Raw genomic sequence first — 16,098 nt, 5'->3', positions numbered from 1 at the left:
CAGTTTTGGAAATGTTATGGTTGTATTATCTAATGGCATTTGTGCATCTGTTAAGTTTCTTGATTAGAGAGTTTAAACTTTCTTGATTAGAGAGTATAAACTTTCTGGATTAGAGAGTATTAAAACGACTGCTATCAGACTTTACAAAGTCACTTCAGAAGTATGCTGGCTGCAGCTTTATAACTTAGTACCACTTGAGGCAGATTCCTGATGTTTGTAGTGTCAGGACATATATGTTTTTATTGCCTTGTCTCAGTAAAAACCGTTCCGCTTGCAAATGCATTTATGATAGTCCAGTAGGAGGTACTTTTGTCGAACAAAAATTTGTGTATGAGATAAAAATCTGATATTTTTTAAAAGATTTTATTTTAAATCAAAGAGTCAAATAATTTTGCTAAAGTTCTTGTGTCTGGTTTCACTGTAAGATGAAGATGGTTGGTCAAGGTGTACCTGTCCGGTTGACTGTACCTGATCATGTGGGGAAGTTGGCACTTACTTGCAGGGAAAATGTTAGCACTGGTACAGAATCAAAGAAAACTGAAGTCCCCTGTTACATTACTGAAATGTGATGCTAGACCCCAAAACAAACAAATAAAAGTACCTGGTTGAACTGGACTCGTTGTTTCACCGTTTCTGTCAGTAGCGGAAGACTTGATAGGTTTATCGTATGTGTTGATAAGTGTTCATCTATCAAGTAGTTAGCATCAAAAAGTGATATTTCTGGAAAAAAAGAGGAAAAGTTTCAGTTATTCATTACCGTAAATGCAGATGAATAGCATTTTATTATACTTTTACATTTTTGAAAACATTCTCAAATGTATGGAGGTTTAATACCTGAAGAGTCTGAACCTCTTACTGTTTTTATTCATTATTAACCCTTAGCCTGCTAGCGGCAGATGATTATGCCTTTGCGACCAGTGCAGACCAAGATCAGCCTGCACATCCGTGCAGTCTGATCATGGTCTGCACTGTTCGCTATTCAGTCAGTAAATTTGCAGCAAACACCCCTTCAAATAATAAATGGTATTGCCCAAATTGAATGATGGACCAGTCCATTTTAGAAATTTAGCAGGCTAAGGGTTAAAGGGCCATAACTATAGGAATTGTGGTTCATTGAGAACTTGCACTGCTTTAAGGACAGTTATTGACAAGGGTAAATCTATTTATATAACGTTTTCTGAAAAATTGCTGAACACCACATTACTGTAAGCTAGGTGCCCTTTGCCTTGACCTTTTCTTGTAAATCCTGTTTTTCACTCCTCAAAAGATTCTTGTAAATCTTGTCTTTCACTCCTCAAAAGATTCTTGTAAATCCTGTTTTTCACTCCGCAAAAGATTCTTGTAAATCCTGTTTTTTGTTTGCATATGACTTTATTTATGTGGCTTGAATAGGCGACTCCTCCAGTGTAATTTTAGATATTTTATATTTTGGAGACTATTGCAAGGTACAGAAAATGTGTAAAACAAACTATACAAGACATTGATTTAAAGTCACATTCGAAAGACTGGTATTAATGTTAGTATAAATGTTAATTGGAGAAGTGGGTTCTTAAACTCACAACCCTTGGTTTTAAAATCTATTTTGTTATTACCAGACCACTACATTTGTCCTAAAAAAAAAACCAACAAACAAATAATGAGTTGTAAGGTATGTCATGGCATTTGCATACTTCAATAATCACATTTATGTAACAAGGTTTGTTTGTTTTATCTTTAACCAAATATAAGTGTTTTACCCTGGAGGATGCCATTTTCTTGCCTACCTAGCGGGGAAAGTATACATTTATCCGAGCACGCGCCGGGGATAGATATTCCTGTCTTTCCCTAGGGAAAAACCTTGTCTAAAATAGCGTGCACTAAGGTGACGTCACATAGTACTGGTACCATTGTGACGTCATAAACTTTATAAATAATGTCAGGAAATACCAAAAACCTATTATCTCCACAATCTATTTTGAACATGATAGGCAAGAAAAATGATCTAACATGTCTGCCTGTGTAAGACAGCTGTTTTCCCTACCCTCGCTAACGCTCGGTTTTCCATTCCACACTGTCTCTCGGGTAGGGAAAACCCTGTCTTTCACAGGCAGGCATGTAAGATCTTTATAATCTGTATTCAGATCTAAACAAGCTTTATTCTTTACCTGTGCTTGTCCTCATTTCTCACCCTTTTTCAAGTACTTCATCTTCACAAGACAGGATATAATATGGTGGCTGATGTCTGCCATGCTGAGTTGTCATGTTGGCAGAGCTATGACACAACATGACAAAAACAGAAACTTGTTGGTTGCTATTTTGTGAACAATCTATAAAGCTGTCCTATTGTTGTTCTTCACCCAGCCAACACAAAAACTCGATATGGCAGAAGTCAGCTATGTTGGTATATTGTCAATTAACCCTTAGCATGCTGCAGGCGAATTTAACAGCCTTTGCAAACAGCTTGGAACCAGATCAGACGCCGATTAAATCGGCGTCTGATCAGGTTCCAAGCTGTTTGCTACTCTGACAATATTTCTTCCAATTTTGGAGCAAATTGAATGAACTTTACAATTTTAGCAGACGACATTTCCAGCAGACGACAATTTATCTAGCATGCTAAAGGTTAAAGATATTAACTATGTTATATTCTTACAAAAGTCTTTCTTTTTCTCAGATGATAACTGTCCAAGGCCTAAAAGTCAAACAAGCCAGGGCTTGTATTATGATTAGCTGCTGGTTGAGAATAATGAATGAAGAGAATGTTACTTTGGTAGAGTTTTCTGTCACTTCCAATTCTTTAGAGCGAAAAGAAAATGTTCATCTTTACTGTAATGAAGATGTTAAGAAAACTTAAGATAACTGTTTTGTAGAAAGTAACTGGTAAATTATGACTCTATAGACATTTTTGCACTGATATAACTTACCCATGTCATTGTTGACGTCTGCATTGAGATAGAATTTGAATGTCTCGTTCCAGACTGGGTTGATGTCATTGTCAAGATGTTTGGTACGCTGTATGCCATGTGGTGAAGTCTTGATGCTAACTGTCACATACGGGTCTGGAATGTCCACTGCAACAGAAATGTTTCAAAGTTATGACTATTATTGTTATATACTTTTTTGTAGTGTTCACAGTCACACTGGCAGTGTGTCACCATGTAACAATGTCCTCAACAGTTTTTACTGGTAACACCAATCTTAAAATTTGGTCAAATGTGCTATGATTACAAGCATGAAATCAAAGCAAATAGAGAATTTAGTAGGTCACTACTATTACAACTAAAATTAAATGGTTTGGAGTTTTTTTGTTTTTTTTTTCATTTGGATTTTAACTATATTGGCATTTTTAGCTCACCTGTCCGTCGTCCGTGCGTGCGTGCGTCCGTAAACTTTTGCTTGTGACCACTCTAGAGGTCACATTTTTCATGGGATCTTTATGAAAGTTGGTCAGAATGTTCATCTTGATGATATCTAGGTCAAGTTTGAAACTGGGTCATGTGCTTTCAGAAACTAGGTCAGTAGGTCTAAAAATAGAAAAACCTTGTGACCTCTCTAGAGGCCATTATATTTCACAAGCATTCATGAAAATTGGTCAGAATGTTCACCTTGATGATATCTAAGTCATGTTGAAACTGTGTCACGTTCCGTCAAAATCTAGGTCAGTAGGTCTAAAATAGAAAACCTTGTGACCTCTCTAGGGCCATATATTTCATTAAGATTCTTCATGAAAAATTGGTCGAATGTTCACCTTGATGATATCTAGGTCAAGTTCGAAACTGGGTCACATGCCATCAAAAACTAGGTCGTAGGTCAATAATAGAAACTTGTGACCTCTTAAAGGCCATATTTTTCATGGGATCTGTATGAAAGTTGGTTGAATGTTCATCTTGAGATATCTAGGTACAGTTTCGAAACTGGGTCACGTGCGGTCAAAAACTAGGTCAGTAGGTCTATAATAGAAAACCTTGTGACTCTTAAGGCCATATATTTCAGAGATCTTCATGAAAATTTGTCTAGATGTTCAACTTGATGATATCTAGGTCAATTTCGAAAGTGGGTATCTTGCCATCAAAAACTAGGTCAGTAGGTCAAATAATAGAAACCATGGGGACTCTTAGAGGCATATTTTGATGGGATCTGTATGAAAGTTGGTCTGTAATGTTCATCTTGATGATATTAGGTCAAGGTCGAAAGTGGATCACGTGCTTTAAAAACTAGGTCATGTAGGTCAAATAATGAAAACCTTGTGACCTCTTAAAGGCCATATTTTTCATGTGATCTGTATGAAAGTTGGTCTGAATGTTCATCTTGATGATATCCGGTCAAGTTTGAAACTGGGTCTAGTGCTAAAAAACTAGGTCAGTGGTCTAAAAATAGAAAACCTTGTGACCTTTTGAGGCCATACTTGTGAATGGATTCTCCATAAAAATTGGTCAGAATGTTCACCTTGATGATATCCATGTCAAGTTTGACTGGGTCACGTGCCTTAAAAAACTAGGGCAGTAGGTCAAATAATAAAAAAAAACTTGTGACTTCTAGAGGCCATACTTTTCATGGGTCTGTATTGAAAGTTGGTCTGAATGTTCATCTTGATGATATCTAGGTCACATTTGAAAACTGGGTCAACTGCGGTCAAACTAGGTCAGTAGGTCTAAAATTTTAAATCTTTTGACCTCTTAGAGGCATTTTTTTCAATGGTCTTCTGAAATTGATCTGAATGTTCACTTGTGATATTAGTCGTTTCGAAACTGGGTCACGTGCGATAAATAAACTGCGCAGTAGGCTTAATATAGAAAAACCTTGACTCTTTAGGGCTTTTTTATGGAATTCTTCATGAAAATAGTGAGAAATGTTCACCTTTGTGATATCTAGTTAATTCAAAAGGGTCACGTACCTTCGAAAACTAGGTCATAGGTCAAATAATAGAAAACCTTGTGACTCTATAGAGACCATATTTTTCAATGGATCTTCATGAAAATTGGTCAGATTTTTATCTTGATTAATCTAGTCAGTTCAAAACTGGGTCAAGAGCTCAAAACTGGTCACTATGTCAATAATAGAAAAAACGACGTCATACTCAAAACTGGGTCATGTGGGAAGAGGTGAGCGATTCAGGACCATCATGGTCCTCTTGTTTAAGATATGCTCGGAATCAGAAGGTATGCAAACATTCCCAAACATAATTAATACTACAGTGATTACTATAAAAATTGTGATTCATCACTCAGATATTCTGATTTTTTGTTAAGTATTTGCAGTGTTTGTTTGTGCACATTCTTGATTAATTATAAAAAAAAAATGTTTCAGATATCTATATAATTATCCAGGTACCCAATACCTACGTAGCTGTCATTCAAGTGTTCCAGAAGCTGTAGGTGTTGAAGAATGACTTACTGACAGTTTTGTTGTGGTTTTCTCATAATTAGCCAGGTGTACCTAAGATGTTTACCTATATAATATATTATGTACAATGTCAATGCACTTTTTTCTCAGGGAGGCTATAAAAATAACTCTTAATAATCCACTGTACAGTCTACTTGTGAATAGTTTTTGAATAAGTTGTGAAACATAGTTTTAGTTAGTTGCAGTTTATTATTTAATTATTTTAGCTTGATTGTGATGAAACATCAAGCTTATTTGAGTCTGGTTTCCTGGTATCATTTGAGAAGGCATTGGCAGAAAAGAAAAACTCCTATGGAGAAAAGAATATCATGAGCTAATTGGTAGACATGCCGTGCGTTATTATCACTAGCATTTACTGCATTTCATTCTGGTGTGTTCAGGTTCAGTTTTTGCTTTGAGAAACGTCATGTTAAAATAATTGTTGTAGCGATATAAAAAAGAAAAGAAACATAACTTAGCTGTTGTTGTTTCATGTATCATGACACATGCAGTTGCAGCGCTCTCGGGGATAAGTGAGAATGGTTATACTATTAAAAACAAAAATCATCATGTAAACCAGTCAAATTTTTTACCAAATCTAGATAGCATTGAAACAACAGTAACCGCCTTTGAAAAAAATGGTTTTGTGTCTACTTTAAAGTGCTTGTAATCACTGTATTAGACTAGTTATGTTTAGTCCAATCACAGTATTCACAGCGGATGTTTAAACATGACTTTGAATGCATTAATATTCAAATAATCGTAGTTTTAATTCTTTTTTCAGTTAAACTTGTTTGAGAAAGTAATTACATAATACATGCCTCAAGGCGCCTGTCGAATTTTACTACTTTCGTGTAACATGAAAATATTTTCTTATTTAGATTTGTCACGATCATCCAAAGCCCATGTCAGAACTTCAAGTGACAGCAAAATTTTTGAAGACTTTTTCCAAAACCTATTTCATTTGAAATGCAACAATTTGGATCAGCTTCATCAAATAAGTTGGCTGTTAAACTTATACATACTTAGTGCAAGCATATTTAATTTAATAATGCCATTTTAGTGGCTGTTTAAACCAATCAAAGTATGCGCACGTGAATATCAAAATCAATAAATGCCTCATGTGACATTTCCGTATAAATTTGAATGATGAAATCTTGTCCGTCTGATTGTTTTACATTTTGTTGAGAAAAATAAGAATAAAAAAAAGGAATATGATATTTAATATTGTCCTGTCCAATATGGGATACATTTTTGGACTTGAACCCTTTTAAAAAACGTATTGGACTCCCCTATCGGACCAATATGTTTCTTTGAATGGGTCAGCTTGTCCAGATATACTGCCGCATTGTACAAAACAATGTTACATTATAAACCTATTAATATTACTGATCTGCAAAAGTTACGGAAACATACTGGATGGTCACATGGTACAAATACAAATCTCTGATTGGAAGAGAATATTAAACAATTTACATGGCTTTTGGAGACCTCTCCTAAAGCTGTAAAATAACCGGGACATCGTTTTTATTTTTATTCTTAAGTAAACATAATAATCTACATATGAGCGTGCATGGGAAAACCACATAGTGGGTTTGGACAGCATGGATCCAGGCAGCCTGCGCATCGCGCAGTTGGTCAGGCTCTGCTGTTCGTTTTAAAGGCCTATTGGAATTGAGAAACTGTTAGCGAACAGCATGGATCGACAGACTGCGCGGATGCGAGGTGTTGGATCCATGCTGGTCACAAAGCCACTATGTTGGTTTTCTCATGGCGCGGCTCATATTATAAAACTCTTTGGGGTCCTTCTTAATTGAATATTTTATCAAAGGTGATAAAATTTTATCGCCAAGTGTATTGAACAAGTTGAAGATAACTCGCATAGTGGCATACATTTATTCTAGTCTGAGAATGTTCACCCCAGTTGTGGGCGAGAAAATTGAATACAGTTCAAGATAAGGGAGAAGACTGGGACTGACAAATGCCGCAGGTTTAAGCGGTGGCAGTCAAATGCCCTTCAGTCATGTTGTCTTTTGTCATCATTTTGTCTACACTAGGATTTGACTTTTGACCTCACAATTAATTGACAGACTAGTGTTCTACGTTACTAATCTAACTCTGCGGCTTGCAAATTGGAAATCTTCCTAGTAAGACTTTAGTAAAAAAACAGTTTTCACTGTTTTCAAATCAGACTCAAATTACCATATTTTCGTTTCATTTATGGACTTGTAAACATTTTGTTTCTGTTGTTTCTTCTCAAAATAATACTGTCCTACATTCTCACTGAACTGTAAAGATTGTTTACATACATTGAAATCACGATATTGAGATTTTCTCTATCAATTATTGAATAGACGTCCATTAAAACTCTCTCATGTGTAGCCTTAAGTGCAGTAATTTCCACAAGCTCTTATTTAAGATGAACTTTAAAAGAGGTTTTACCTAGGGTGGGAACACTCCATAGGAACATAAAAGTCATCAATAACTTAAAGAGCATCATGTTTTATTTATGTATAAACATGTTTACTTATATTTGATATTGTTAGAACTTATTGTATGGGTAATAACAGAAGGTCAGTTTTGAAAGGAAATAATTGTATTTATAAAAATAATGCAGTAGAGTTAGAAAAAATTACAAATTGAAAAATCTTCCGTTTGGCTTTTGCTCTAATTTAGATGGACTGGCATGTCTACTATTTAGAAGAAAGACAATGTTCTGAATTTGAAAACATTAGAAATGTCAAGCTTTTGGTCTTTTGAAATATATTTCAAATTTAGCGTTTGTGAATGGTTGTACCATCTTGGTTCAAAAGAACATGATGTTTTCATGACTACATTTTGTTTTGGTAAAGGGTGTGGCTTGTATGCCAGTTCTCGCCTAACTACAATGCACGCAGCTAATACTAAAGTAGGAAGCTATTTACTTACACCAGTCTTTTGTATAGGAGCCTTTTGTGATGTTGTATCCCTTGACAATCTTGATGTAGAAAAGCATACATGGCATGTGTTCAACCTGCATTGAAAGAGATAAGTGTACTCAGTAAATGGGCTGTATTTAGGGAATAAAATACCACAGTGCACAAATAATGATGACATCACTGAATACTGTTTGTGCTGGACACGATTGATTCTGCCTTTGTGACCAGTGTAGATCATGATCAGCCTGCACTTCTGTGCAGTCTGAACATGATCTGCACTGTTCGCCATTCAGTCAGTATCTTTGTTGTAAACACCCCTTTTAACAGTTAATGGTACTGTCCAAATTGAAAGATGGACAAGTTCATTAAAGAAATTTAGCAAGGTTAAAGGGTCAAGTAGGGATATGATGTTTTTGTTGCTTCTTGTACTGCTTTGACTTTTACAGTATACGTATACTCGGTCTGCAATATTACAGAAGTCAGATGTCCTAATGTTGTCAGATGTTCTAGTGATATTACTTAAGTCAGGTATTCGAATACTATGTATGTCAGTGTTCAAATATCTTGTATGTCAATGTTCAGATATTACGTTAGTCAAATATTACGTAAGTCGGATGTTCAAATGTTAAGTTTAAGTCAGACGTTTATGAACTGCATAGTCAGATGTTCAGATATCATGTAAGTCAAATGCTCAAATATTAGGTAAGTCAGATCATTTAAGTCAGATGCTCAAATAATATGTAAGTCAGATGTTCATATATCATGCAAGTCGGATGTTCATGTAAGTCAGATGTTCATATATCATGCAAGTCAGATGTTCATATATCATGCAAGTCAGATGTTCATGTAAGTCAGATGTTCATATATCATGCAAGTCAGATGTTCATATAAGTCAGATATTCATATTTCATGTATTTTGTAAGTCAGATGTTTGTTCTAATATTACATACATACATACACCAACATTTGTATGGTGGAATAATTTCACGAGAGCTAAAATCGAGTAAATTATTCTGACGACGTATAACCTATTTTGAGTGTATTAATTTACTAGGTAAAACACCATTTTGCTACACATTATTTCGATTCTAATATGCCCTTAATTCTATACAGTAGATAAAACATAGTAGCGCTCTTTCTTGGTTGCAACAAAAATATTGACGTCATTGCACGTTAACGTGAGATCCTTTCAGCGTAAGCATGTTTTAACAGAAACAAGCATATTAGAATTGTCTTTAACGGCTGTGCTATTGGTCAATTATGATGGCCATTTCATGTTTTCATTTCAGTTATACTTACATCATATAAACTGAACATAGAATTCCTGTGTTTTGATGTGACCCTAGATGGTGGACGAAAATCTTCATCCAAATCATTATCACTGCTGTCAAACATTTTTATACTGTTACAAAAATCTCAAGTTCGTTGTATATATATATATATATATATATATATGTTTGTTACCTATATTCCATTTGATATTACACTGTAGGTTAAATCCTGTATATTGTTAATAATTATATTTTATTGTTCTGCATGATCATATTCCATTAATTTAAACTGTCAGGCATTATATAATTATTTAATACATGTGGACAGTACTCAAAATTCAATATTAAACAGCAAAATTATGTGTTGATCACATTTCTTAGTAACAGGCTTTTAAATTCCAAATGCTTGAAAATAGTAAATCCGATTTTGCCTCTTATAGCCTAACTTGTAATACTAGGGCTGGGTCTGAGTTTAGATCCATCATATCACATATATCACAAAAGACTTTCCTTTTATATACTATTTAAAGTCTGTATTCAAGTCTGTCGCTTTGATGGTGTGAAATCCTGCTCACTAAGTTGTGAAATTAAATTATTTATTTTTAATGCTGGTCCCTTGGTCTCGATATACGATTTTTATCGCTACATCTTAATTATTGATGCAGAGAAGAAAGTTGAAAGTTTTCTCTACCAAACTTTACACAATGTTAAATAACAGTGTTTTATGTCGCCCTTACAAATTTTGTAATAAAATCGCTTATCAAAACTTCGTTATAAAAGGTGATATATTAAAATGCTAATGATATATCTTTTACGATTAAAGTTTATAGGTTTTGCATGAAGTCAATGTTAAATAAGAACAAAATAGGACCATAAAATATTTGTCTATACATTCCAATATTAAATTACAATGGTGTCCTATATCGGTGTTTTAGCCAGATATATTCCTCGGAAAGTGCAGGCTTATGTAGATAGTCATAAAATCAGTTGGTGCTATTGTCTGCGACGTATTATTTTGCATTATTAAACAATGTTATTTTTTGTATGTGTATGTACTTTCTTATGATAGTAAAAGAAGTATGACCTAGTATGCTATACATTGCAAAAGGTTTATTTATTTTCTAAGTTTTAAGGTTTAATGGCAATGCTCCAGGGAAGACCACAGCTTGTAGAGATGGAGAAAGACCGTAGGTGCATATTTCAGGCAAAGTAAACTCATAAAGCTTCAGTGAAGCATGCTGGTATCAGATGACTTTCTGACATGTCCGGTTTCTACATTCCATGCAAGGTTTAGAATCCACAGTGATGTGAGCACTGATTCAAAAGCATAAAGTTTGTAATGAATACAACATGTTGAAAGAGGTGTTATTCCATCCATATAACAGGATAGTTATTTGTTTCAAGAACCAGGATATATTATTTGTACAAGAAACTGTCATTTTCGTAAGGCAGAAACAGTTATTTAAAATATAGTGAAGTAAAGGGCCTATAAAAATATATTAAAAGTAATAAAGTCCTTTTGAAAGCTTTAATGGATTGCTTATATTAAATTCAGTTGACACTTTGCATACAGTATTTAGAATTCAAGTGTTATGATGAAGGCCATCTAATTACTTATTATTATTTAGAATTCAAATTTCACGGCCATGTCAAGTAATTATCATTTTAATGAAGGAATTTCTTTTTGAAAAAATGCATGGTATTGAACCCCATACAAAAGAAATCATTAACCATAGAAATTATTCAGTTCCGAGTTCTACCATACCAACAATAACATTGTCTGATCTGCTCTATTAGTCTGCCACTACACTGATCAGTTAATGAAAATTGTTATCGGCACTGCCCCCAACGAGCACTTGAAATTTAAATAATTCATCATATTGTGGTCCATTTAGCTTCCTTTGACATTATTAAGATAACATTTTCTCTGACGGTTTCTTGCAGTCTGTCTATCAGATGTGCAAGTTTGTCTCTGATTTTGATTTCTCTATAGCATTAATTTTGTTCAGAGTCATTAACATTTATATATAAGACAGTGTATTGCATTAAATGAAAGGTCAGATATTTATATTTAATCTTTATAGGTTCACTTATGAACTTAACCCGCCCACTTAGCTCATTGGGGAGAGCGCAGATCGCGCGGTCGTAAGTTCGATCCCCGAGCAGGGCAAATGTTCTCCGATAAAAGACATTGTTTCTGAAATCATTCGTCCACCACCTCTGATTCATGTGGGGAAGTTGGCAATTACTTGTGGAGAACAAGTTTATACTGGTACAGAATCGAGGAGCACTGGTTAGGTTAACTGTGCGCCATTACGTAACTGAAATACTGTTGAAAGCAAACAAACTTATAAGGTTTTTATTAGCGCTAAAATTATGTTCTTTTTTTAACAATAAATTAAAAGGTAATACATGTAGTTATTTCTGTCCAACAGATTTGCAATTAGAGGATTTCAGTAAAAACTTGCCACCTTTCATTTGGCACTTAAGCTGTTAACTTTAATAATTTAATATTTAGATTTAAATATAGATTATATCTGAATATAACATGTTTCAGTCAGTCACGATTAAAATATTTAATAAATTTTTTTACAACTGATTGAAGTTTTTTTTATGGGATTAAAATAATCTGCACCTGTAGTTGAAAGCAAGTTCAGTATGTCAGAAAGACCCAATATTGTTTTTTGACTGTTTGTTTACATTATTTAGCCACAATAAGTCTATATAAGCAATAAGTTCTTCATCTTGACTCCAGTCAAGGGCTGTTTACAAGGCAGTTTGCTTACCCAGACCTTTAAGCATGAATCTATCTACCATTCAGTCACAGAAATCCGGATCCTTTAAGAGGCAATTTTTTTACTTGTAGGTAGGTGCCACAGACCATTTAAAAGACTATGTTTTTAGCATTTAAATGGCAATTTGTTTAAATAGCCCTTTTAAAGGCAATTTGTTTACCGTTAAGCCATAGAGTCCATTTAGAAGGCAATTTGTTTATCAGTGTCCCTTCAAAATATAATTTGTTTACCATTATGCAATAGAGGCCCTTTTTTAAAGGCAATTTATTTACCATTAAACTAAAGAGGCCCTTAAAAAGGCAATTTGTTTACCTTAAAGCCACAGTGGCACTTAAAAATGCAATTTTTAACCTCTGAGCTGCAGTGGCCCTTTAAAAAGGCAATTTGTTTTACCATTAAATTGCTGTGGCTCTTCAACATCATTAAGCGATAGTTGCCACTTAAAGGGCAATCTGTTTACCATTAAACCATCTAGAGGCTATTTCTATGGCAATAAGTTTAACAATAAGCCACAGAGTCCCTTTAAAAAGTATTATTTTTGATGAAAACCGTCCATTCAAAAGCCAAAAAAACATATTAATCTGGTATAATGTTATAACTTTTTTATTGAACCAAACAATGCAAGTTGTCTAGTATGTTTCTTTTGGAAAAAAGCTAAAAATTATTAACGTCTTGTCTTGACAATATAGTTCAGAGGTTTTGTTTGTTTTGGGTTTAACGCCGTTTTTCAACAGTATTTCAGTCAGGTAACAGCGGGCAGTTAACCTAACCAGTATTCCTGGATTCTGTACCAGTACAAACCTGTTCTCCGCAAGTAACTGCCAACTTCCCCACATGAATCAGAGGTGGAGGACTAATGATTTCAGACACAATGTCGTTTATCAAATAGTCACGGAGAACATACGCCCCGCCCAAGGATCGAACTCGCAACCCCGAGATCCGTAGACCAACGCTCTTACCTACTGAGCTAAGCAGGCGATTGAAGACAAAAAAAATCTAATGTTTTATCTGAAATGGTGTCATACTTTAAGTAGCAGCCTCAGTGACCGAGTGGTTAAGCTCTCTGACTTTGAATCACTTGCCTCTCACTGATATGGGTTTGAGCCTCACTTGTGGCTTAAAAATTTTTCATGTGAGGAAGCCATTCAGCAGGCTTACAGGTTTGTGGTTCTGCTCAACTGCACTGCCCGTGATGAAATAAAGAACGTAGGGGCACTTGGGTCTTCCTCCACCATCAAAAGCTGGAAAGTTGCCATATGACCTATAATTATGTCGTTGCAACTTTTAATACCTAACCAAAAAAAAAAAAAAACTTCGGGAAGCAACTTATGGTTTACATTTAAAACGCTTAAGTCGTGACAATATTCCTATTTTGTCTGTTTTTTTGCTTATATAAACTGTAACAAATAAATTACTTTAAATGATTTATGAGCCTCAATTTATATTTCAAGGTTGAAGGGTAATTATACTACATAAAAAATTTCAAGTAAGTATTTACAAACTATTAACTGTTACGATTTTCTTTAAAAATGTCTAATGTTCATTCCACTAATTAAAAATATCTAATTGCTGAAAATCATCAAAATTTATGTATTTAATTTTACCAGGTATAAATCTTGTTTATATAGAGGTACAATAATAATTAAAGAGGTACATTGATAATTAAATGCCAAGCATTGAAAGTCAGTTATTAAAAAAACTTCCAGTTATTAGCAGTTGTACACATTTGTACTGTGTTTAGCTATAAATATATTTAATGTGAACTGTTCTAAACCTAACCCTTAATATGGTGGACCAGATTGATTTTACCTTTGTGACCAGTGCAGATCTTGATCAGCCTGCACATCCATGCAGTCTGAACGAGATCTGCATTGTTCGCCATTCAGTCAGTATCTTTTTGGAAAGCACCCCTTTTAACAGTTAATGACACTGTCCAAATTGAAAGATGGACAAGTTAATTATATGAATTTAGCAGGGTAAGGGCTAATGAACAGTACTGTGTTAATAAACCTGTTAATATGTTTACTTATTAAAGTTTATCGAGTAATTGTCCATATTTTCAAATATGAAATTTAGGTCTAGTGTACCTTTAATTTTCATATAAGTTTTATTTTATGAAGGCATTATCATTAATTTATCATTACATTTATTTTATCCTTGGGGTTTAAGACTAAATCAACAAAATCAATTTTTAAGATCCTGTTAGAAAGGTATTTTGTTTTTGTTTAAACTAATATTTTTAAGTGCAATTTAAGTTTATATAAACCTTAAACTGGCAGAAATGGGTAATACCTTATCACTGCATTGTTTTCTTTCCATTTCCATGAAAATTTAATAATCAATCATCTGGCCTTATCAGTATATATGCACAATATCAAAGCCTCACTCTCTTAATCCTTGCATGAATACATGTACTAATCTGTTTGAGAGCTAATTGACACTGAATAATACATGGATGCTATTTAATTGTTTGATCATTGGACATGGTGCTTGCTTTATGTTGTCAAGCCTGTCAAATGTTGCCAGTAACATATTATTTTGTCTCCAGGGCCCAAGTTCAGTAACAGTTTAATTAGTCTGAAATGTCTTAATTTCTCAGCAATTTTATGGAGGACATTTAACCCTTATCATGCTGGACACAATTAGTTCTGTCTTTGCGACCAGTGCAGATCATGATCAGCCTGCACATCTGTGCAGTCTGATCATGATCTGCACTGTTTGCTATTCAGTCAAGTATCCTTTTGGTATGCACCCCTATTAACAGTTAATGGTACTGTCCAAATTGTAAGTTCATTATAAATTTACCAGGATAAGGGTTAACTTTTGCTATATCTGCCAGTGTAATGCATCTGTTGGTGAGACTAAGTTTACCCTGCTAAATTTCTAAAATGGACTGGTCATTCAATTTGGGCAGTACCACTTGTTTAACAAAGGGGTGTTTACTGAAAATTTACGGACTGAACAGTGAACAGTGCTGACCATGATCAGCCGGCAACGACGTGCAGGCTGATCTTGGTCTGCACTGGTCGCAAAGGCAGAATCACTTGCTGCCAGCAGGCTGTACTCGTAGGATTAAAATTTAAAAAATGAACACCTTTCAGCCTTTGATGTCTGTATTACTGTACACAGGGTCATTTTCGCATGTGCTTAATTTAGCAATTTCGTGGTTACCAGCCGTAGCGTGGTGTTAAGAATTTGTGTTTTAACTTTTAAGACATGATGCAGATTTATATTCACGAATATTGCTTAATTCCCCATGGGTGTTATTAGCAAATATTAGTCAAATGTATTAAAGCATTGTGAATAATACCCAATCTACAAAAACAGGAACACGCACACACTTTATATCCTATAGAAGGGTAATGATTCATGTTCCTAACATTGCGGAACGATACTAATTTCACTTTGGTAATCATTACATTTTACTCGGACTTTATCACAGACTCCCTGTGTAAAAATCTCAAATTTTAATCTTTAATCAAAGTGTTAAATCCCCATGATATTTCAATGAAACTTCAAAGTATTAATTGTAGTCTGTAGCATCGTCTGTGGCACCTGCAGTCAAAATTCTAATTTGATTTCTGTAATAGTGTGATGTTTATTTGTAAAAACACTATAATTATGTAAAATAATGTTCATTGTAAAAATACTTCGTTTTACCCAAGTGGGAACAGCTCTCTGATTGCTCAGTAAGATCTTCTGATGTCGTGATTAAGTTATGAATACTCAGAAAAGAGGAAACTAATGAGTTTG

General features: G+C 34.4%; 1 protein-coding gene across 5 annotated transcripts in view; it reads right to left on the bottom strand.

The window, feature by feature from the left end:
• Positions 1-16,098, bottom strand: part of LOC123553441 (cytosolic phospholipase A2-like) — a 47,470-nt gene that overhangs the window by 15,773 nt on the left and 15,599 nt on the right. For 2 of the 5 annotated variants that reach the window (XM_045343161.2, XM_045343167.2), the window contains exons 4-6: positions 8,290-8,374; positions 2,904-3,050; positions 602-720 (exon numbers count right to left, since the gene is read on the bottom strand). In XM_045343161.2, coding sequence (XP_045199096.2) covers positions 602-720; positions 2,904-3,050; positions 8,290-8,374 — 351 coding nt within the window. Of the gene's footprint in view, positions 1-601; positions 721-2,903; positions 3,051-5,321; positions 5,910-8,289; positions 8,375-9,578; positions 9,704-16,098 lie in introns of those variants that run through there. The other 3 variants (XM_045343180.2, XM_045343156.2, XM_045343173.2) reach the window with 3 other exon arrangements.

This window comes from Mercenaria mercenaria, chromosome 15, assembly GCF_021730395.1.
Source record: "Mercenaria mercenaria strain notata chromosome 15, MADL_Memer_1, whole genome shotgun sequence".
NCBI lineage: Eukaryota > Metazoa > Mollusca > Bivalvia > Venerida > Veneridae > Mercenaria > Mercenaria mercenaria.
Note: the sequence above shows the minus strand (reverse complement) of the source record. Positions and strands in the feature narration are given on the sequence as shown.